This window comes from Hyla sarda, chromosome 5 (assembly GCF_029499605.1).
Source record: "Hyla sarda isolate aHylSar1 chromosome 5, aHylSar1.hap1, whole genome shotgun sequence".
NCBI lineage: Eukaryota > Metazoa > Chordata > Amphibia > Anura > Hylidae > Hyla > Hyla sarda.
Window position 1 is genome coordinate 297,122,271 of NC_079193.1, and position 25,409 is coordinate 297,147,679.

The window sequence follows — 25,409 nt, forward strand, 5'->3', positions numbered from 1 at the left end:
TATTCTTGCAATCAAAAGTGACAGCTGATCGATGGGACAATGACATAAGGCTCCAAAGCAGATCTGAACAGAGCCTTATAATCTAGATATACTTTTTTTTTACTCCTGTTAGTAAAAAAATACAAAACATCAAAACAACAAAACAACATTCTTAATACGCCTTTTGTTTTTTTGAAATTCCAGCAAAAAAGGGTAATTTTTCTATTTAAGAATGTGATGACAATAAATAACCATTTGTCCATTCTTTATACTTCTGCTTTCCTCTCTATTTAACTTTCCCACTCCTCAATGATTTCTCTTTATTTCTAGTTTCATAAAATAAACATTATTTATTATGTAATGCAAAATTAGAAAAAAAAATTCCAATATACTTTCTTTATCAATCCTTCATGGCTCTTAAGATCTCTTCTTGCAGCCACTCAGTAGGATCTTTCCTTTTAATGTGGCTGTACACATTAGATCACTGTTTTCCATGCTGGGAGTTGTAGTTTTGCAACAGCTGGAGACACACTGTTTGAAAAACACTGCATTAGATTAAAGGGGAACTGACAGGTTGTTCAACTGCACTTAACCAATACACTGGGTTATCGTGAGGGTGAACAGATTTAAAATGAAGGATCACTTACACAAGATGGTCCAGTGGATTAAAAGCTATCCCTCCTGGTAGCGGCATTGCTATTCCTGCCAATCTGATACATATAATATATATAATATTATATAAATTATAATATTTATCACATGGGCGGGCATAGCTCTGTGTATAGAGTAGGCAGGGGAGCTTGGCAAGCCAGCTCCCCGCCTCCATCCCGCACAACAGTACAATACAGATACCAGGAGTACAATATACAGATACTCATTTTAAATCTGTTCCCCTGCACTATAACCCAGTGTATTGGGTTTAGTGCAGCTGAACAGCCTGTGGGTGTTCCCTTAATGTTACTCGAAGATCTCAGTAAACTTCATTGTGTTACTGTAATAATGTGAGTGGTATTACAAAAAAGTGGAATAATTTAGGAACCACATAAAAGATACTAAACCAGACGATTAATGCTGAGGTGGTGTAAGAACCCGAAGGTTTAATCTGCACTGAGGTCTTTTGTTATTCTGGTTACTGTGGAAATGCCCTGTTCTCTGGATGGTCAGCTGACCTCGTTGGCTTTTCACCTGCTTAGCTCCCTATTTAAACCCTCAGTATTCATCTAGGCGTCGCCTGTGAAAGAGCTCATACTCCTAGCTAGCGTTTGTATTGTATATTTGTATCTTGTATTACTGGCATATTTGACCCATTGGCTCTGCTCTCCGAATCCTTTCCTGTTTCTGCGATTTGGTTTTTCTGTTATCTCTTGGTACTGACTCGGCTTGTGGACTGTGACATATTGTGTGTTTGTTTAGTTATTATTTCTGTTAGTGTGTGTGTGGTTCCATACTGTGTGCTGACCTCCATCTGTATTGTAAGTATATTTTGTTGATGTTTTACTCCCTGCACTTATTCAGGCAGGGACTGTCGCAGTGGTTGTGGACCCGTCGCCTAGGGCGGGTATGCAAGTAGGCAGGGCAAGTGGGAGCAAGTGAGGTCAGGGCTTCACTATTCCCTGCCCAAACCTGACATTTTTGCAGGCCCACAAACCTGCATTTGCCTTGCTCCTGCTATGGAAGCTATGTCTGCTTTGGTAGAGCAGGACTTGACTCAGCTGATTCAGGATTTAGCTGAAAGACTTCAGCAGTGTGAGTCTTCTCTGTCACATTCAGCATCAGTTCCGACCTTGACTCAGAAACTGCAAGATCAGGAGCAGTTAATCCAGAGTTTACTAGCTAGAATCCAGGAGTTGGAGTCTGCCCGTACCCAGGTGTCATCTGGTTCTGTCCCAGTTCCAGTGGAGCCGCAAGTTAGTCTCCTGGATTATTTTTCGTGTAACCGAAAAATGTTTAAGACCTTCAGTGAAAGTTGTAAGTTATATTTTTGTGTGAGACCTTACTGAGATGGCAAGCAAAGATCTTAAAAAGGGCATGGAATTTATATAAAAAGTATATTTAAAAATAGGAAGTTAACACTGTATGAACAATAACCTATTTTGTTAAAAACCCAAATACTGCTCTAGTACACTGCCATTACAGGATATCAAAGGCAATCATAGGTTGGCTAAAAATTCTACCTTCAAAAAGCCCAACAGCTGTGAATAGACATTCGCGTACAGTTCCCATGCAGTGTTAGTTCAAGCATTTTCTATAGTAAGATAACAAAGGATTTGGTCATTGTGAGCTTGTTATGATTGCCGATGCTCGCTATATTTGCAGCAGAAGACAAGTCAGGCAAATATCGGAGATTCCCTCAACAATCAGTGATGAAGAAATTGCATTGGACGACCTTCTGAGGCTTTAGTATTCTGCCAGCCTGTCAAGCAATGACATTTTTCTAAAATAAACTTTTGTGCTACAATCCTATACAGAAGACTAAACCGCTCAGATACAAACAAATCTACATTGTGGAATATATCACCTACCCAAATCAGACTATTCAGTGAGGATGAGCCAAAAGAAGAGAATCAAACATTAGACATACCGTAATGGAAATAAACATACTACATACAGTACAATAAGCTGATAGTATGAGCTATTAGGATGTGTTTAATCTTTAAACTGCCTAGTAGGCAAATGATTTGCAGACTGGAACACATAAATTTATAATAAGTGGTTTACATACAACTGCAAGTTCAGTGATCCCTTAACTTACAATGGCCTCAGGTTACAATATTTTCTACATACAATGGTCTTTTCTGGACCATTGTAACTTGAAACCAGACTCAACATACAATGCTACAGACAGTCCAGATCTGCAAAACCTGTCATTGGCTGGAAGATCTGACCAATCAGAATGGTCATTCACTGGTAAAACCCCTGTATTACTGAAGTGCATGCACTGACTGGCTGTCTTGTAGCGCCTCCTACAGTATAGGGAGGTACTACATGTTCTGTACTACTCTTTACCTGTGCCAGGGTTAGTTACTCCTTTGGACACCAGGTGAGGGCAGCTCCATTTTACTTTTTTAAGACACTATGGGGGAGATTTATCAAAGGATTTAGACTGTTTTTTCCTGTCTAAATTTGTCGCACAGAAAGTCGCAGTCTAAATATGTGTGACTTTTCTGCGACTTTTGCTGTAGAGGATTTTTAGAACATGATGCATGCAAGTCTATTTTAGATGGAAATGCATTGGAAAATGCATTGGTGCTGAATTTATCAAGTGCGACTTTTGTGCGACAAGTCGCATCTGCCCAACATACGCTGAAATGTCAGACCATGTTGGAGCAGGTCTAAATGCAGTTTAAGCTGTAGACCCTGAAGTCTGAGCACAGAATTTATCAAGGGCTGTGAGACCTTTGATAAATTAGGAGCACAATAGACAGGAGACTACCACATACGCTGGTCTATAAGCATACCCAGAATAGACTAGATTAGTAAATGTCCCCTATGTGTACTGTACAGGACCCTGAAGAAGCTCCTGTCCTCTACATAGACAGTGATTACAGCTCCCAGCAGACCTTTATTACTTTTATATGTTAGGATTTGCTTTATCTGTATTAGTTATCTACATATTTTTCTTTAATCCTATTTTTTTCCTATCTTTGGATGACATTTTGGGGCTTCAGAACCAATTACCAAGTTTTCATAGAGTTATGGTCTGAACATAACTTAAAATGGTCATCCTGGAACCAATTAATATTGTAATTTGAGGGACCAATGTACATTGCTGCATAGTCTTACAGTGCACTGGTCATGAGACAAACTATACACGCACAAAAAGTGAAAGCCCAAACAGGTCAATGCCCACTCTGCTTTCTCTATGCTTTATTGGAACTTTTTTGTATCCAAAAAATAAAACACTGTACAGTGTTAAAGGGTAATGTGGTTCATGGAAAATGCATCCAATGTATGGGAAAAGGAAGCACAGATGGAAAGCAAGAAACACATGCTGGAATGTGGTGTTAGCAGAAAAGAATAGAAGGGACATATATTTTTTTTAGCTTAGCTTCCTAAAATAACTATGAAAACATTAATACCAAGTTATAGACCCTAGAATTATGCAATAATGTAGCAAAAGTCAGGGGTTTTTATTACTTCTATGCTTGTAGGATGGAAAAGGAAAAAAGGGCAGAAAAACTCAAAAGAATAAGGCAAAGTGAGTTTATTTACCCATGTCAAAAAAAGATCAAGTTCAATCAAAGTAATACAGTGTAGACACATAGAAGTACTTACGTCAATTAAGTGGAATAAGAACAAGGGGAAAGATGGGTTAAGGTAGATATAGGACAACTTCTAGTAGAGGCGATAGATGAAGCAGGCATGATATTGGTGGGGGTAGGTATTACTAGTGTAGGTAGATTTAGAAAATCCTCGATGTTATCATTTGTTTTGCAGCTCAACATTCTGTGCTGTTATGTCAGGTAACTTTTCAGGATTAGCTCTTGTATGTTACATGAGGAGTTGTACTAGTTCTGTTCATTAAATGAAGGACATTATAAGGCTGCACTGAGCAGCATAAGCTGTGAATCCATCACTAAAGTGAGAGTGTAAAACACTTTACTACAGCCTGCAGCACCTGTTTGTCTCTCTACCTCTGTCAGCTCCCTTCTCCTTAGATTTCTATGGGCAACATGTAACAGGATCCCTCAGTGAGCTGATTACAAAGTTTCTTATCTTTGTTTGTACAATTGATTTGTGGAAAGGAAATGCCCAGTAATGTTATCTTTGTAGCAGTCAAGGTTCCTTTTTAATATAGAACACAAAATCCCCTTCAGTGGCATAAGATTAAATTATAACATTCTGTCTGCCTGCTACTTAGTAGCCACTAGAGAGAGCCTTGGAGCACATACTTCATTCAGATTTATTATTTATTTTAATGTATCATTTGTATGAGGTAAGCTCCCTCTAGTGGTGGCAGCAGGAAGACAAAAACCTATAATGAACTCTGTATCTATGCTGTACATTTGAAGGAATGTTTTAGAAAAAATGAACTGCACAGAGTTTTAGAACTATTTAGATTTAAAAAAAAAAAATGGCATTCAAATATTGTAATGAAAAATAGGTAAAAAATCCATACTTTATTATTGCATATTAAAAAGCATACAAACATTACCACACAAGGAATGCATCACACCAGCACATTTCAAACTTTCAGTTCTTTCTCAAGGTTTGTATGCAGATTTTGACCTTTGTATGAATTATAATATGCAATGATTAACTACTTTGGCACTTGGATTTTCTCTTGAATGGGATTATGAACCAGATTTATCAAAGAATGTCTACGGTGGAGCTATTTTCCCACGTTTATTTGAGTGGTGGGTTTGACTAGCGTGCATCTTATTTATCAAGAAGGTGCAGCAGGATGATGAATTTTGCGCAGCTCTGCTGTGGTGGAAAAAGCTCTACCACATACACTTTTTCTAGACGCTTGTGAGGGAGGGAAGTAGACACTTTCCCGGGTCCTGAATTTGGCAGGTTAGGTGTTTTTACTTTCACAGAGCTGCCGGGACATTTTTACTTGCATTTTAGACGCTACAATCAAATTTGATTGCGGTATCTAAGGGGTTAAAGCCGGGCATCACTGTGATCATTGATGTCTGGTATTAGAGATGGGTCCTGGTTGTAGATAGCCACCAGGACCACCCAGCTATGACCCGCGCTCAGCTCCTGAGCACGTGTCATAGAAGGGGAGTGGGATGCTGTCGTCCACAAGAGGTTAAAATTGTGGAAGGTAGAGATTATACTCACGCCTACTGGTAGGTGGTGTAGCTTTGCGCACAAAATAGGGACTTTTTGCAAAAGTCGCAAATGATAAATACTTGACCACAGCATGGTCAAAAAGAAAAAGTTCTACGGGAAGTCAAAAAGAGTAAAACTGTCTATATCAAAAGGCGCATAAAAGTCTCAAAATATGCTGCCTGCGTCTAAACATAGACCTTGTCTAGTCAATGGCCCAGAGACAAAAATCCTACACATTTTGGTCTCGAACAGATTGGTAAATCTGGCCATTGACTTGACCAGCTCCACATACCTTAAAGGGGTACTCCACCCCTAGACATCTTATCCTCTATCCAAAGGAGAGGGGATAAGATGTCTGATCGCGGGGGCCCACCGCTGCTGGGGATACCCACTATCTCGGCTCTGGTAAACGGAGCGGCTGTCACGTCCCCTCCCATAGACTTGCATTGAGGGGCGTGGCCGTGACGTCATGAGCAGGGCGTGGCCGTAACGTCACGAGCCTCTGGAGCTGCACTCGACGCTCTCAAAGAACGCCAGGTGCAGCAGGGAGATCGCGGGGGTCCCCAGCAGCAGGACACCTTTGGATAGAGGATAAGATGTCTAGGGGCGGAGTACTCCTTTAATAGGTTAAAAATCCATACTTTGTTATTTTAAATTATAATCCATACAAAAGTTCAAAACCTGTATGCAAACCTTGAAACGCGTGGGTTTGATGCAGTCCTCGTGTGATTATTACCATTGCACTGTTGAAAGTACAGACCTGCTTGCAAGTGTTACTGGATAGGAAGCTTAGACTGTACAGACAAACTAACAAAACATTATGATTTCTATGGAATAACATACCTGAGCTTTTCCGTATCTGGCTCTTGGACTCTGGGGATATTTAGTCACCAGAAGTTCAAAAGCTTTTAAAGCGTCTTCCACCTTTCCCTGTGATCATAAAGAAGGTAACAATTACTGTCAATAATAAAAGTAAAGCACAAAGGAAAACAAGTCATATAACCACCCCGGCAAAACACACTAATAAAGCTTCATGGCAGAATAAAAGAACGAGTGGGCAGAGGCAAGTGAGCAGTGCCTGGTATACAGATGACTAAAATGACAGTGTGGTAACGGGGTGTGATGAGGGCAGATATTGTTACCCTAGGGGCAGATGGCATTAACCTCTTGTATTCGTGACACCAGGGCATGGTTTGTCCTCGATACCACCCGAAGGTATACTGCTGGATCCTGGGCTAGGCACGAGGGCAATAATGACTCTGATGCCAAGTTACGGATAACGGTAGCTTTACTGAGGGTAGACAGATGGTAAAGTCTATACAGTTCAGCCAGGGCCCATGGAGGGGTTCAGTGACTCAGAGACCTTAAGGGCTTGCTGGGACTTGTAGTAGGACTGAACAATGTAATGCAGGCAACGCTGACTTGACAGATGTCAGGGACTGACTTGACTAACGACTGACAAAGCTATGACTGTAGATTACTTGCATTTGATGGTGGCTGCAGGACTTGACTTTGAGGCCTCCAACACTCCGGACCCACACAAGGTACAACTGACCTCAGCAAAGACTTATCTCCAAAGAGAGAGAGAGCTAGCTCCACCCAGGGCTTATATGGGGGAGACTAGCAGGGAGCCCATAGGTCACTCTTGGAGTCACCTGGTCAATGGTACCTCCTGGGTAACAATCACATGACACATCACATGGTACAACTCTTAAAGCAACAAGACATTTTATAGTACATTACAATGCAGAATATATGTACAGGGGGGGGGGGGGGGGGACAAGTACAAGGGAGCCCAGGGGGCACTGAAGGGAGGCTACCGGACAGGGCAGCAAGGGTACGGGGTAACACCTCCTGTACTGGGCCACCACAACAGCCTCACAGGTGAATGCTGCAGATAAACCTCCCCGCATTACAGTCACTTGACTGCTGCTGCTAAATATGGAGCTTGATATAAAATTCACCCTGAGTTCTCCATCTCTGTACAAATCAAATTATTCCACATCACCAGAGGTGGGTTAGCGGTGTGACCTTGCATTGGTATCATTCAGAATCCCAGGTGCCGCTGAATAAACCAGTAGTGGAAGTAAAAGATATGATTTAAGCCTGCTATAAATAGAGCAATAATTCTCAGGAAAAAGTCTATTAAAACCTCAGAGCTTGGAAAGAACAGGTTACAGTTCATTTACAGAGCACAAAATACAAGAGGCATAGATTAAGTATTTATTAAGCTATACAGCATGATTTATTTACATACCGGCAATATTAAAAATACAGGAATGGGAAGCAGAGCTGCGGCACTACGACCTACACCTCTGCTGATAAAGACAATTTCCAAATAAACACATGCCCATGAATGTTCTTTTTCTATTAATGTATATGCAGGGCTGGCTCTACCTATAGGCAAAATAGGCAGCCGCCTAGGGCGCCCTCTTGAGGGGGGGCACTGCTTTGCCCACTGCAAGAAACTTAGTCGGCCAGCATCTGAACCACCTGCCCACAGCCAGCACCACTCCCACTGAACCGACATCCTGACAGCGTGCGCACAATACAATCTACTAGTGTTCTCTTTCTTGAGTCTGGTACCATCTTTGTGTAAAAATAAATAAAAATAAGTACATTCAGGGAAAAAGATGAAACATTGTCACTAGTACAGTTATTACCAAGCATGTATGTCACTGTATCCTGGAATACATTTTTGTCAGCATCCCAGAGTATAAAGCCCCTTTCAATTCGGATTTGAAAGGGGTTTTAGATTCTAAGGGAAGTAGGTAATTTGATAAGCAGAAAATTATTTTTGATATTTGGAGGGGTATATACATGGAATAGGGAATAACTAGCTGATCAGGGAGTCCAACCGCTGGGACACCCATAGGTCACAAGGACAGAGGTCAATTGCCAATTGAGGGAACGGAGCTTATTGAGTGCTCCACTTGAAAGCTCCATAGAATGAAGCCATAGCCAAGCATGCACGTTGCTGCCCTCATCACTCGGAGGGCAATGCCACTCTTCAGATGGGGTGAGGGTCCCAGTGGTCAGACACCCACCAATCGGCTAGTTATCCCATGCTCTGTGGATGTAAGACAATATTTAAAATAAAGCTGTCAACTGTAATTCACATCCAAAACTATTGTTAGATGCTGTTAGGACAATGAGACACATGGCACCTTTCACATATCTGTCTATGCTTCCATGATATAGAAACATGCTTTTATTCTATGGTGCTAAGTGTCAAAGAGGTGTCCCCAAGCCCCTGAAGTGCTGAGGGCTGTAATGGGAGCTTCCTTATTTGCCCCAACAAATTTGCAAGGAATTGCAATGGGGCAGGCAGGATGACCAGTAAGTGGTTAACACTGGTCCCAAAAGAGGACTTCCTCTTACAAACTAGGTAGAAACAAGGAGGGTGGACTCCCATTAAATGACCATGACAGCTTTTATTCTTATATGCTGGAAGGAGCAACTACCCCATCCCTTATCCCAGGCCATACTTGGGGGACAGATGCCCTATTCCAAGAACAGGAAACCAGTGAGGAAAAGTAGGTGTCTCTGCCCTTTTATCTCTGCGGGTATTCTGCCCTTGGCAGGTGGATCCTCAGTCCTGGTGCAGTCATGGGTGATGGGAAAAGGCATTTTACTTGCTCTCAGACTTATTCAATACACAAAGCCCACCTATTTCAAGCTTGTGTGCTGGGAATACTTGAGTTCTGTCTATCATTTAGGACAAGATTATGAGCAATGCTTGGGCAGGTTTATGGAGGAATGTGATTAGTTGACTGGATCTACTATGGTGGCCCTGTGATCAAGGAGACTTTGCTATGGTAGTACTTATAAGTAGAGGGGCTCTGTTATTGTGTCACTGTTACTAAAGTGTCCTGAGGGTAATGTTACAAGAAGGCACCAGCTGTAGCTGCCACATTTAAAGGCCTAAAAATAAAACACAAGAAGGCGCTCCATAGTGAAAAACCACCAGCAGATATCCCCGGTGAGGGAAAATTGTGCTTACCGCAGGTGGTTGTGTGGACACACACACAACAATGGGTTAAGTGAGTGAAGATAAGGGTTCTGTCCGAGGCCTTCCTGCTGAATGGTAACAGACAAATAGAAGACTTCTAACGGGAGCTACAAGGTAATAAATTGGCGCTGTCTGGAACAACCACAGGTAAGAAGGACAATTTATTCTAAAACAATGCAACGTGTTTCACCGCGCATGCGTGGTGAAACACGTTGCATTGTTTTAGATCAAATCGTCCTTCTTACCTGTCGTCATTCCAGCCAGTGACAATTTTTTACCCTGCAGCTCCCGTTAGAAGTCTTCTATTTGATATTTAAAGGCCCAGCAATTAATGCTGCCAGTGTTAGAAGAACCAGCAAGCTAAATATTAGTATAGCCGTAATACAGGCTATTTGGAGGGGCTGTTCAGTAGATGGGGGAACACTTCCTATGTAACCTGTTTGTACCTCTAATTCCTTGATGCCGGTATTTCATACTGTCTGACATAGTTAAGCAAGGAATATACCGTACTATTCTTACCCAGTGACAGAATGGTAGATAAAAAAGAACATTATTGCCAGAACTGTTGATATGCAAAGAGAGTAAGTGATGTATTACTTGTGTATGAGAGTGAGCACTGTGGAAATGAGAAATGCAATAACTATGACAAGATAACTCGCTCACTGCGCTGTTATTAAGCGGCACAGCTGTTGCTTGGAGAATGACACATTCAGCTGATATACTGCTGCTAAATTCAGCCTGGAGCAAAGGCCTCCATGAAGGGAAAACGAATGCAGCTTTATTTCCACTTATGTTGGCTGGGTATGACTTAGAGATGGTCAAATAGGATTACACGGTGTGCGATGTAAAGTGATCACTTAATCCAAGATCCCAGAAGAGGGAGGCTGCAGTAATGCCTTTGTTTACCTTAATGTATTCCGGAATATTCAGCAATAAATCAGTCTGCTGTATAGAGTTGTATCATGCACGATACCTGTCAAATGTTCATGCAACAAATGTCCCCCTTCTTTTTAATAAAATGGGGAAGAATTCGTTTTTGCAGGAATGAATGGGATCACTTATGTTCTTGTTGTGACGCAATATACAGAAATCTCCTGAGCGCTAACTTAGACCAACATTGGTGGATAGCTCTGGCAGATGTGTACATATGGAGGAACCCTACTTACATGAGTCCCCAAACACGTGTGCAATGTCCCTGAAGTGTCCTCAAAAGAAAAATGTACATGTATACCCCACACGAAAAGTGTACCCCTGTCCACAGCTAAAGGAATAATAAGCTGATTGGTGGGGGATCTGATTGCTGGGACCCTCAATGATCATGAAAATGGAATAAAAATGTCTTCAAAGAGAATTTAGAGCATCACAGTTGCAAGGCCAGTGCTCCATTTATTCATTGTAGGGATGAGGCATAAGCAGGCCCATCGCTACAGGACAGGCAAACCAAGCAATTGCTAGGGGCCCCGAGCTGGCCAGGGGCCCGGAGCAGAGCCGGTGCTTGCCCGTCCTGTAGTGACGGGGCAATTCCCCCCCATCACTATCAAGGACATCCCTGTGTCCCGAAAGATGTTTTCAGGACACAGGGTTGCCCCCGTTAACTCTCTGCGGCCCTGCGTTAAGTTTAAAAATGCAGGGGCCGCCGTTAGATAGCACACGCCAGGACATCACTGACGTCCAGTGCGTGCAGCCATAACAACGGAGGCGCAGAAGGCCGGAGCATCGAGGAGGAGGAAGACGTGGGCTGGCCAGCTTGGTAAGTGACCAGCGGGACGTCATCTTTGGTGTTCCGACCACCACTTCTTCGGTCACGGGAACTAATGCTATGGCCGGACCGGAGGAGTGGTGGTCGGAGCACTGAAGTGGGGAAGTACACAGGCATACAGCCTCCAGCCATATACTGTATATGGCTGGAGGCTGTATGTCTGTGGGGAACACTGCCTACCTAATGTGGGGGAACACTGCCAGCCTAATGTGGGGGAACACAACCAGCCTAATGTGGGCGAACACTGCCAGCCTAATGTGGGGGGAACACTGCCTACCTAACGTGGGGGGGGGGGGAATACTTCCAGCCTAATGTGGGGGGGGGGACTGCCTACCTAATGTGGGGGGAACACTGCCAACCTAATGTGGGGGGAACACTGCCAACCTAATGTGGGGGGACACTGCCAACCTAATGTGGGGGGAACTATGCTGCACCTAATGTGGGGGAACTCTGCTGCACCCAATGTGGGGGGGGGGAACTCTGCTGCACCCAATGTGGGGGGGGGAACTCTGCTGCACCTTATGTGGGGGGAACTCTGCTGCACCTTATGTGGGGGGAACTCTGCTGCACCTAATGTGGGGGGAACTATGCTGCCCCTAATGTGGGGGGAACTATGCTGCACCTAATGTGGGGGGGAACTCTGCTGCACCTAATCTGGGGGGGAACTCTGCTGCACCTAATGTGGGGGGGAACTCTGCTGCACCTAATTTGGGGGGTACTCTGCTGCACCTAATGTGGGGGGTACTCTGCTGCACCTAATGTGGGGGCCTCGTATGGACGTTCGCTCACGTCGCGCTCCCAGAATTCAAGGGCCGGCCCTAGAGCGTGACGTGCGTGAACATCAAGGGGGGGGGGGGGGAAGGCTACATGTCCATTTTGCTTGGGGCCCCCAAATTCCTTCAAACGGCCCTGGGCATAAGATCTGTGCAACTCTCAGAACATCCTATCAGACAGATATTCCCTTACAGTGCACCAGCAATGTTTGGCCCCATAATCCTGGTGGGGAGGTGGGTTTTGTATAAGAAATGTCATAACGACTTGCCTTTTTCCGTAGTTTTTCAGCAGCATCGAGTTCAGCCTTTATTGTTTTATCAAACTTGTTTAATAGTTTGGGCTTCTTTTTCTTGGCTGTAAAGAGACATATACAATCTATGAATCATTTCAGGTTCAACATACAAGTAATACACAGATAGCTCCATGCTTAAAGTGATCCACAATCCCATTCTGATTCATTTCTTAGTATATGTTAAATGGGATTAAAGTGTCTTTTGTCCAATACAGAGCTCCAACCCTTTTCTCAAATGCAAATATGCAGAGTTATAACATACAGTTCTGCCTGTTTGCAGTGACCACTAGAAATAGATTGTTTTATGTTCAAACAGTAAAACATTTATGTACAAACTATAAACAATGCTACAATATAACTTTCACTTGTGATATTTAAAAGATAATTATCAAAAAGAGACAAAAACAAACGGGGAGATAAATACGTACACTGCTAAAAAAATAAAAAATAAAGGGAACACTAAGATATCACATCCTATATCTGAATGAATGAACTAATCGTATGAAATACTTTCGTCTTTACATAGTTGAATGTGCTGACAACAAAATCACACAAAAAATGATCAATGGAAATCAAATTTATCAACCCATGGAGGTCTGGATATGGAGTCACACTCAAAATCAAAGTGGAAAACCACACTACAGGCTGATCCAGTCAAAATGAGGTTCAGTAGTGTGTGTGGCCTCCACGTGCCCGTATGACCTCCCTACAAGGCCTGGGCATGCTCCTGATGAGTTGGCGGATGGTCTCCTGAGGGATGTCCTCCCAGACCTGGACTAAGGAATCCGCCAGCTCCTGGACAGTCTGTGGTGCAACATGGCGTTGGTGGATAGAGCGAGACATGATGTCCCAAATGTGCTCAATTGGATTCAGGTCTGGGGAATGGGCGGGCCAGTCCATAGCATCAATGTCTTCCTCTTGCAGGAACTGCTGACACACTCCAGCAACATGAGGTCTAGCATTGTCTTGTATTAGGAGGAACCCAGGGCCAACCGCACCAGCATATGGTCTCACAAGGGGTCTGAGGATCTCATCTTGGTACCTAATGGCAGTCAGGCTACCTCTGGCAAGCACATTGAGGGCTGTGCGGCCCCCCAAAGAAATGCCACCCCAGACCATTACTGACCCACCGCCAAACCGGTCATGCTGGAGGATGTTGCAGGCAGCAGAACGTTCTCCACGTTGTCTCCAGACTCTGTCATGTCTGTCACATGCTCAGTGTGAACCTGCTTTCATCTGTGAAGAGCACAGGGTGCCAGTGGCGAATTTGCCAATCTTGGTGTTCTCTGGCAAATGCCAAACGTCCTGCACGATGTTGGGCTGCAAGCACATCCCCCACCTGTGGACGTCGGGCCCTCATACCACCCTGATGGAGTCTGATTCTGACCGTTTGAGTGGACACATGCACATTTGTGGCCTGCTGGAGGTCATTTTGCAGGGCTCTGGCAGTGCTCCTCCTGCTTCTCCTTGCACAAAGGCGGAGGTAGTGGTCCTGCTGCTGAGTTGTTGCCCTCCTACAGCCTCCTCCACGTCTAATGATGTACTGGCCTGTCTCCTGGTAGCGCCTCCATGCTCTGGACACTACGCTGACAGACACAGCAAACCTTCTTGCCACAGCTCGCATTGATGTGCCATCCTGGATGAGCTGCACTACCTGAACCACTTGTGTGGGTCATAGACTCCGTCTCATGCTACCACTAGAGTGAAAGCACCGCCAGCATTCAACAGTGACCAAAACATCAGCCAGGAAGCATAGGAACTGAGAAGTGGTCTGTGGATACCACCTGCCGAACCACTCCTTTATTGGGGATGTCTTGCTGATTGCCTATAATTTCCACCTGTTGTCTGTTCCATTTGCACAACAGCATGTGAAATTGATTGTCAATCAGCGTTGCTTCCTGAGTGGACAGTGTGATTTCACAGAAGTGTGATTGATTGGAGTTACATTGTGTTGTTTAAGTGTTCCCTTTATTTTTTTGAGCAGTGTATGATGCACCACCCTGTATGTGCACAGTGCAGACACACACTAAAATGTTCTCCATATAATATGTTCACATTGGCATCAGAGGCTCAATTCCTCCTGCATATTCTGTCAGATTTAATGATAACAAAACTGCTATTAATTTTGTCAAAAAAAATGGACACCACGGCAGAACCCGAATGGACCCCACTGTAAATCAATACCGGTAAAATTGTATCCTGTATTTTTCAAGAAAAATCTATAACCTTTACTTAAATCTATCTACACTTGTAGCCATAACAAAATAAAGGTGGAGCAAGACCCATTACTTTACAGCTCAGATGTTAAATGGGCACTGCCATAGTTACATAGTAAGTACGGTAGAAAAAAGACATGTCCATCAAGGTAAAGGTAAAAGTTATGGGTAAATGAAGGGAAGAGGATTCTATATTTATTCATGTGCATTAATAATTTTTTGTTCTAAGAATGTATCTGTCCTAGGATATGTCGTAAAGACATATCAAAAGTTTTTCTGTTTGGGTCTGAGGGTTCAGACCCCGAATGATCAAGAGAGCTGGGAGAAGTGTCAAGTGACCAGGATAGACTCATAATGTATGTCTATGGGAACATTCTGGTCTCACAGACACAGAGAGGGATGAGAAGCGTGCGGCTACGCACTTCTTGCGCTGATCATTCTTGTGATCAGTCGGTATCTGAACACTCAGACCTAACCGATAAAATCTTGTCTCTCAGACATCTAAAGGTCTTAATAAAATATGTCCAGCATCCACCTTGGGACTTGTGAATTTATTCCAGCAAAGACATTGTACAATAGCTAATGTAGAGCCCAAATTTATCAAAGAATGTCTACGGTAGAGCTATTTCCCCACGTTTATTTGGGTGGTGGGTTTGACTAGCGCGCATCTTATTTATCAAGAAGGTGCAGCAGGATGATGAATTTTGCGCAGCTCTGCTGTGGTGGGAAAAGCTCTTCAACATACACTTTTTCTAGATGCTTGTGAGGGAGGGAAGTAGACACTTTCATGGGTCCTGGATTTGGCAGGTTAGGTGTTTTTACTTACTTTCACAGAGATGCTGGGACATTTTTACTTGCATTTTGGATGCTACAATCAAATTTGATTGTTGTGTCTAAGGGGTTAAAGCCGGCATCACCGTGATCGGTGATGTCTGGCATTAGAGATGGGTCCTGGTGGCAGATAGCCGACAGGACCACCCAGCTATGACCTGCGTTCAGCTCCTGAGCGCGTCATAGAAGGGGAGTGGAACGCTGTCGTCCACAAGAGGTTGAAGGTTGAATTGCGGAAGGTAGAAATTATTCTCAAGCCTACTGGTAGGTGGTTTAGCTTTGCGCCTAAAAAAGTACCTTTGCGCACAAAATAGCGACTTTTGACAAAAGTCGCAAATGATCAAAACGTGGCCACTGCACGGTCAAAAAGAAAAAGTTCTACGGGTAGGCCAAAAGAGTGAAACTGTCTATATCAAAAGATACATAAAAGTCACTAAATATGATGCTCCCCCTATGTGTTTTTTAAGTGGATGCTGGACATATTCTGTTTAAACATTTAGAAATCTGCTGGGACTTTGTCCTCCTGGTCAGTCTGTGCATCTAACAGTCTCATTGGAACCCTTTGCATTGAATGTCCCAAGAACATGTCAACATTTTTCTTTAATGACAGGTACACTGTATTAAAGTAATGATTTAAAACTTTTTGATGAAACTGCATTTCCTCCAACTGCAAATAGTTAGCACATGTTTATTGTGTGGTCTGCAAAAACAACAACCTATCACCTTAGTACTGATAGTAGTCATTTACATATTTGTATAAATATATCCTATCCCCCCTCAGCTTTCTCTTCACCAGGGTGAATACATTTAGTTTTGACAGCCTGTTTTTATAACTAAGATCTTGCATATTTCATATTCATTTGGATGCCCTTCTGAAAACTTTGTAGTATGTGTGGGAGGTAGGAATCCCGGCAAGGGTCTCCTATCCTTCCCGTGGGTAACAATTTCGGCACTGCAGCGCTTCACCGGCGGGATGAAATTAGCAATCGGAGATAGTTCAGAGGATGGTGATAACTTTTTAGTGTATAGTCATAAAAAGAATCAGTGTCAGATGGACAACGCGTTTCGGAGGGGCTCCCTCCTTCGTTAGGTCTGCCTATTGCAAAAATATCACTCCAAGCATGCCTGGATAGTCAAAGGATGCCTGGGCATGCTGGGAGTTGTAGGTTTGCAAAAGCTATAGGCACACAGCTGAAGGCAACACAGCTGCAAACACTGTACCTCCAACTATTCCAAAACTATAAGTCCCAGCATTACAGGACTGGCAAAGAATGATACACATGAATGACATAGAAAACCACTTCTTAGCACTAAACATTTGCATTAATTTAGTAAAATGTAAGTTATACACTCACCATATTGTCTTTGGTGGTAGAGTACAGGCAATCTCCAATAATCATTGTGTGTGTGTGTGTGTGTTTACAGCATAAAACCAGAGAGGAAAGTGTTACAGAGCAGGGCTGCCAGACACCTCCAAGAGAAGTGAGTCAGCAGAGTGAGGGGGGGGGGGGGGGGAGAAGTCATCACAGTGCATGCCCCCTCCCTTTGACAAGATCAAAAAGACATTGAGCAGTTATAATATGCAATTTCTTAGTGAAATGAGATGCATAAAAATTACATGTACATGATCAGGATAAGGTACTGAGTAACATGTAACAGTTTTTTTTTTTTTTTTGGGGGGGGGGGGGGGATCTGACAGGTATGCTTTAAAGGCAGGGAGAATAACCAAGTGCTCCCCTCCCCCTCCCAGGGCAGTTAAAGGTAATGTGTCACCTAGATTTTTAGCCAGATACTGAAACATTTTTTTTGTAATCTGTTTCTACTTTCTGATTGTAAATTTTATTACATCACTACAGAGGTTGCCATGCTGCCTAGGCAATTTCTAACTGCATTAAGTAATATGCTTTACAGCAAGTCCCATGGGCATACACACAATGAACATCTACAGACTCTTTTCTTTGTATGGAGCAGGCTTGTAACCGATGAAGCGCACGCATGTGCTTGAAACGCGCATGACAGTGGAGTGATTGTTTTTACTGTGTGAAGTCTTTTGATACGGAACCAAATAAAGCTGCAAGTTTGTGTTAAGTGCCCGATCACCTTTCCTTGCTCCTGTTCTTGCTAGCACCTTGCCGGGTGCAGGTCCACGCACCACAGTCTGGAAGGTGAGCTGAACATTACATTAATTTATACCAAGCATGCTCTTTGACCTGTGCAGATGTCATTCTATGGGGAGGGGCGGCTAATCTGCTACTGTCTTTTCTGTACACTTGTGACACCTTTCGCTGTAATTCTTTACAAATCACTTTCCAGCAGCCTTCTCCTTATCATCACATACAGTACAGGAAGCCTCAGCTTAGTTGTAGGCCTAGTGGCCATTCTGAAAATGGCAGGGATTACTTTATAATATAGACAATAAAATGAAAAATTAGAAAAAATAAATAAATTAAAAGTCATAAAGAATATATTTAACATAAAAACTTGATCTAAACAATAGTTCATTGTCTGTTTACACATTCCCTGTCCATGACTTATCTAATACTAGATGAGTACCCAGCTTTGCCCGGTTTTTCCTACCTAATTGCTGTGGGGGAGGAAAAGCAACATTGGAGGAAGTACTTGTCCTCATATCCCGACCTCACATCTAATACTTATATTACGTCCTCAGGTGGGGCTGAGTTGTGATGAAGAGATTGTAGGCAGAAAATAGAAGGAGGTGTGGTTTTGTGGAAGTGGGCATGACTTGCAAACCGGACCAATGCACAAAAAAGGTAGAAAATAAAACCAGTGTGGCTTAAATGGTGGGTGTGGCTTTGTGAGATGGGGTGTGGCATGCAGAAGGGGTGTGGCCTGACTGACTAACCAGGAGATGCAGAGCAGAGCTTGGAGTAAGGTACTGGAAGTCCTATATACTTGCATGGGACCTATGACAAAAACCCCATCAACATTGTGCCATGACTGGTGAAAGCACAGATATCGCTGCTAATGTAACTTACCAAGTGCTGCGAGACTGTCTATGTGCAATATGAAATAAGGAAAATAAAGCCGGAAGAATCTTCCGGAAAAAAAATGTGAGTTATTGCAAACATTTTTTACTCACGACAAATACTGTTTAAATGTTGGCGTGCTGCTAGCACCTCTATAGCCCTACACACATGTTTACTCAGTAAAAACCCCATCATTCACATAAGGGGGTAGGTTAGGGTTAATTTGACTATCATATTTTTATTTGACATAAAAGTAACATGTGTACTAGGTTTAATCAAAATATCTCTGGGCATTTGGAAGTTATGCTTGAACATACATTTCCCAAAGACTTGCATGGGACTTTAAACAAAAACCCCGACCGTCGCAAATGAGGGTGGGTAAGGATATGTTCACACTGAGGAATTGGAGAGGAATTTCCAAGAGTAATTCCGCTCGCTTTTTCCTCTCCAATTCATTCAGCAGTGCCAAACCCCATTGATTTGAATTGAATTCCGCTCCTGTCTTCACACTGATGAATTTCCGCATGCGAAATTCCGATGATAAATTCCGTTCCGCATGAAGAACGAACATGTTCGTTCTTCATGCAAAATCCGCGTGTAAATCCCCATAGACCACAATGTTATTTTTATTTTTTTCGCCGAAAAAATAAAAAAAATTAAAAAAATTAAAAAAGGGAAATTCTAAATTGTGGGAAAGCAAAAAATATAAAAAATAAATAAAAAATAACAGTTTCCTCCTACATTTTCCACACGGAGTTCCGTGCAGGAAAAAAAAAAGGAAATTCAATGGCGGAATTTTTAAGCGAGAATTCCTCCCCAATTCTTCAGTGTTAACCTTAGGGTTAATTTTTCTACCCTGAGAGGTGCCGCCTGCATCAGAACCCCTGCTGAAGTGACAGGAGGGAACCTCTGTGTGGGGGAACTCCTGCCCACCTTATGTGGGGGCACTGCTGCCCACCTTATGTGGGGGAACTGCTGCGTACCTGGGGGACTATCTACCACTTTCCTGCCCAGCTAATATGGGGATTTACTACCATGCTAATAGGGGGGCTACCTACTATCTACATAGCTTATATAGGGGTTTTCATACAGTGGACAGCTTTCTGGCGGATTTACCTACAGGGGCAACTCTCTTCGGAGGGTCTTACCTACTCGTGTCACCTATTATTACGGTTTGGGGCATTATAAGTCATGGAAAAATGCGGAGCCTGAAATTGTTTTTTCCGACAGGTTCTGCAGAGAGGAGTCGTAGCCAGAAAAAATCATCATGATGGTCTGAGCAGGATGGAGAAGAAAAAGTATTACTTAACTCCCAGGATGCCCGGACAGAGTAGGGAGTTCGCCATTCACACTGGATGTTTGACGTTTATAAACGTCCATAAGTGGCTCCCGAGGTATGACACACGCTCAGCAGGTGAGCACGCATCATACCCGGTGGGTCTCGGTTGCTATAAGCAACCAGGACCCGTGGCTAATGCCAGACATCCACAATCGGGCTGATGTCTGGAATTAACTCTTTAGATGCGGCAATCAAAGTTGATCGCTCGTCTAAAGTGAAGGTAAAAGCTTCCCTGCAGCTCAGTCGGGCTGATCGGGACCACCACAGTGAAATCGCGATGTCCCGATCAGCTAGAATGCAATAGGAGGGTGCCTTACCTGCCTCATGCACGTCCGATCGGCGATTGATTGCTCAAAGCATGAAATCCAGGCTTGAGCAATCAATCGCCGATAACACTGATCCCTGCCATTGCAATGCAATGGCTGTGATTAGTATATTGAATTAATGTACTGTATGTTATAGTCCTCTATGGGGGCTATAACATTGCAAAAAAAAGTGAAAAAAAAAGTTAATAAAGATGATTTAACCCCCTTCCTTAATAAAAGTTTGAATTACCCCCCTTTTCCCAATAAAAAAAACTGTAAATAAAAATAAACATATGTAGTATTGCCGCGTGCGTAAATATCAGAACTATAAAAATATATAATTAATTAAACCGCCTGGTCAATGGCGTATGTGCAAAAAAATTCCAAAGTCCAAAATAGCGTATTTTTGGTCACTTTTTATACCATAAAAAATGAATAAAAAGGGATTAAAAAGTCTGATCAAAACAAAAAATACTTCAGATCATAGTGCAAAAAAATGAGCCCTCATACCGCCCTGTACATGGAAAAATAAAAAAAAGTTATAGGGGTCAGAATAGGACAATTTTAAACGTATAAATTTTACTGCATGTAGTTATGATTTTTTTTCAGAAGTAATACAAAATCCAACCTATATAAGTAGGGTATCATTTTAACCGTATGGACCTACAGAATAAAGATAATGTGTAATTTTTATCGAAAAATGTACTGTGTAGAAACGGAAGCCCCCAAAACTTACAAAATGGCATTTTCTCTTCCATTTTGCCATAGACTTTGGGGTAAAATGACTGATGTCATTAAAAATTTGAATTGGTGGCGCAATAAATAAGCCATCATATGGATTTTTAGATGCAACATTGAAAGTGTTATTTTTAGAAGGAAAAAAACAAAATGCAAAAACTGAAAAACCCTGCGTTCTTAAAGGGTTAATCTAATGTATACAGCCAATAGAGAATCTTAAAGTCACTGGATGCACAAAATAAGTTTAACAAATCCCATGCCAGTTTAATTACCATTTTGTCTCATTAAGACAATTGATAAGAATTCTTAAAGAACAGAGTAACGCTCTTTGTAATCTAATTTATTATTATTAGGCCTAATTAGCAAAAAACGTGAAAAAGCTGATAATTTCCATGTCATTAAATATTGATTTTCTTTCAGCAATGGATTAATCCAGCGCATGCTAATTTCTTCATTCCCAGTAATTCAACATTTATCTAGAATTATGTAAATAGCTCATTAGCGAGGTGTAATTAAGTGTTTAGTGGGTAATGGCTGGGATGGTAAACCTCATCCGACACACAATGTGCCAGCCAATGGATCCACCCATTCATGAAGTAGACGGCATAAACAATACACAACCCGGGTGAGAAGATGAGCAAGATGTGATTATATAATTCCCAAGACTCAAATATATAGCAAAAGCTAAACTGTCCGTTTCTAAAGGCATAACTAAAAAAAATCTCTCCATAAAATAATCTTTGTATGCATAGGTCTAGTGTATGTTTGTTGACTAGGTGCTATATGGGTACAGCCGAGAGGATAATCCTGCACAATCCACAGATAAAACCCATGCAAAATCATAGAATGTTGCCGAATCCTGTAATACCTTTTTTATTGGACTTGGGCTAGAATTACATATGTCCGGAGTACGGGATTTGAACACACAGCCTAAATCTTGACGCAACTGATGCCAACATGCATCAGTTGTGTAGCATCCGGCGTCCATTTTTCTGAACGTCGGACAGGAGATTGCAGCAAGATGCGTTCCCCTGTCCTGTGCCAGTACGGCGAGTCCAACCAACCGACGTCCAAACTGAGACACTGGATGATTTTGAACTGTCCCATTCATATTAATGGGATCAGTTTAAGCATCAGTTTCCATCCGTCGTAGGGCTGGGCGGTATGACCAAATCTGCGTATCACGGTATTTTTGTAACTTTAGGTGGTTCCACGGTATATAACGGTATTTCCACCTCCCCCCTACAAATTAACTATCAGCCCAGCGCTGTGATATTCTGCCCCCCCAACAAAAATTAATTATCAGCCCAGCGCTATTCTGCCCCCCCCCCCCCCCCCCCAAACAAAAATTTATTATCAGCACAGCGCTGCCCCCATCGGGGTAAATACTCACATGTCACCTGCTGCCCTCCCCGTGCTGTTTGTTGCCGCCACCGGCGCAGACACAAGGTAAACAAAATAAACACACATGTTCCGACGTCGGCCTTACGCTAGGGGCAGGAACGTCGGAGAGCCGTCAGCCTTTCACCGACCGCAGTGATGTTCCGTATCGGCCGCTGATAGGCTGAGCCCACTGTCATGTAAGAAGCTCTGGGCGGCTTCTTACATGACAGTGGGGTCAGCCTATCAGCGGCCGAGGTGGAACATCGCTGCGGCCGGTGATAGGCTGACGGTTGTCCGACGTTCCATACACTAGGAAGCAGATGAGGCCGGTACCGGATCAAAGGGAGGTGAGTTAAAGTTTATTTTGTTTATTTTTTGCAGCCCGGGCATAGGGATACTGCACAATATAGAGCAGTGGTCTTCAACCTGCCGACCTCCGGATGTTGCAAAACTACAACTCCCAGCATGCCCGGACAGTGCAGGGCTGATAATTAATTGGGGGGCAGAACAGCGCTCGCGGGTGACTTGTGATTAGTTCCCCGATGTGGGGCCAACGCAGCGCTGGGCTCATTCATTCATTCCCGAAGGGGAGGGGCCCAACCGGTATTGCGGTATGGGTTAAAATTCATATCATGCAGCACAAAAATGTCGGTATTCGGTATGAAAAGATGCCAAAAGACGCATATACAGTATGTAAACCCAGTCTAACAGTATTTTGTAGAGACAAGCTTTCGGAAGTTCTCCCTTTATCAAGTCAAAATCATTTCTCTTGATAAAGGGAGGACTCATGAAAGCTTGGCTCTAGAAAATACTGTCCAATAAAAAGTTCTATAAGATATTACGAGATTCTGCAGCATTCTATGATTTAGCATCTTCATCACTGGATTAAAGGGGTATTCCAGCCATAGACATCTTATCCTCTATCCAAAGAATAGGGTATAAGATGTCTGATCGCAGGGGGCCCGCGGCGATCTCCGTGCAGCACCTGCCATTCTCTGCCAGGATGCTGCTCCAGTCTCGGACACCTCCGTGTTTCCGGGACTGGAGACGTGACGTCACGCCACACCCCTTCATTAATGTCTATGGGAGGGGGTGTGACAACCGATAGGGGATAAGATGCCTATGGCCAGAATACCCCATGAATTCGCCTACTCGTAACTGCTGAAAATTCATCAAATTAAAGAATAATCTTTAAAAAATCTCATAAAAAGCTTAATTATAGAATTATTTTAAATGTAAAATTCTTAATTTTATACACTTGGATTTTATCTATGGATTATGCTAGACTATCTTCTTTTCAATGCTGTTAGGTTATGTTTACATGAAGAATATGAAATAATAGTCCAAGTTATGTAAAAAAAAATGAAGATAAAATGATAATATAGAACCATTAATGAACCATTTATTTGTTTAATGGTCCACATTTCACTGGGCATAATAAATGTGTAGATAATGATGATTACTAGCGCATCCAGCGCCTATGAGCTCGCGAGCACTGATTTATATATAGGCATATAATGTTATTGCAAGTATCTTCTGGTTATGCTGACATTGTATGCCTATATATAAATCAGTGCACGCGAGCTCATAGTAATCATCATTATTATTATCTAGATACATTATTTATGCCCAGTGAAATGTGAACTATAAATCAGAACTGACTTTTGTGCCAACATCTTTCATATATCTAGAGCATATAAGATCGTTGACCCTTAATAAAAAAAAGTTCACACACACACACTACATTTTTATTATTGTCAGCTACATTTTTATATCCCCGCCCGCCCACATAAATTGATCCCTGTTTTAAAAATTTATAAAAATGTTGTTATAAAAAAGATTTTTTCCTTCACTACTGTATCCTTTTTATTTTTTTCTGGTACCCTATGAAATTTCATTAAAAAAGGTATCTCCATCACTTTTTTGGATCGCTAAAGTCCGGAAAAAAAAAACACAGTTTTTCTTGGCGTTTTTTCACTTCCATAGACTTCTATGGGAGAAAAACGCCACGATTTTGACTAAAAAAAATCTCCAGTGGCTCAACATGCTGCGATTTTGGAAAACCACCAAGGAGCTGAAAATCGCCAAAAAATTGTGAAAAAACGGCAAAGGGATAGTAAAAAAAAAAACGCCAAAGTGAAAAACACCAAGTGGAATAAGAGTTTTGTGATTTCTCATTGATTTACAGCTAACATCTGGCAGCAGCGTTTTTTGGGCTGAAAAAAGGCCATGTGGCAGAATTGGCATCCCCCCCAAAAAAAAAAAAAAAAGTAGAAACTTAGCCTAGACTAGTCCATTTTTTACATTTTTTTTTTGCACAGTACATGCACAGTTCAGCTTATCTTTTTCTTTTTTTTTGCGCAAGATGGACTTTGAACTGGTTGGAGCACAAATGATTCCCGATGGATCCCACTGACTTGAATAGGGCCCGTCAGAAGATAATTTACAAGAGGAGAGCAGAGAAAAAAAAATAGAACATGCACTATTTTTTTCTCTGCTCAACTCGAGTCCTTCCATTGACTGACGGATGGAGCTCCCTTTATGGAAGCATGCCCACAGTGTGAACAAGCTCTAATGCTGTGATCATTTATAAAACACTTACTGTATAAAAAATATATTGAAAAAAAGTCTACTTGTGTTAAAGGGGTACTTCGCTGCTCAGCGTTTGGAACAAACTGTTCCGAACGCTGGAGCCGGGAGCTCGTGACGCCATAGCCCCGCCCCCTCAAGTCATCAAGCCCCGCCCCCTCAATGCAAATCTATGGGAGGGGACATGGCATCTATCTCGCCTCCTCCCATAGACTTGTATTGAGGGGGTGGGACGTGATGTCATGATGGGGCGGGGCTATGAAGTCACGAGCTCCCAAGGCCGGCTCCAGCGTTCGGAACAGTTTGTTCCAAACGCTGAGCAGCAGAGTGCCCTTTAATGATATCTTCTCACTGATAAGCCCACCCCCTCCTTCCCAGTGATGGGTTGAAGACCTGGCACATCTGAAAAAGAACATATCACAAA

General features: G+C 42.6%; 1 protein-coding gene across 5 annotated transcripts in view; it reads right to left on the reverse strand.

Moving 5' to 3' along the window:
- The window catches only part of ASPH (aspartate beta-hydroxylase), a 193,660-nt gene that overhangs the window by 43,183 nt on the left and 125,068 nt on the right, over nucleotides 1-25,409 (reverse strand). For all 5 annotated transcript variants that reach the window (XM_056522027.1, XM_056522024.1, XM_056522025.1 and 2 more), the window contains 2 exons: nucleotides 12,574-12,659; nucleotides 6,604-6,690 (listed from right to left, as the gene is read on the reverse strand). In XM_056522027.1, coding sequence (XP_056378002.1) covers nucleotides 6,604-6,690; nucleotides 12,574-12,659 — 173 coding nt within the window. The remainder of the gene's footprint in view (nucleotides 1-6,603; nucleotides 6,691-12,573; nucleotides 12,660-25,409) is intronic.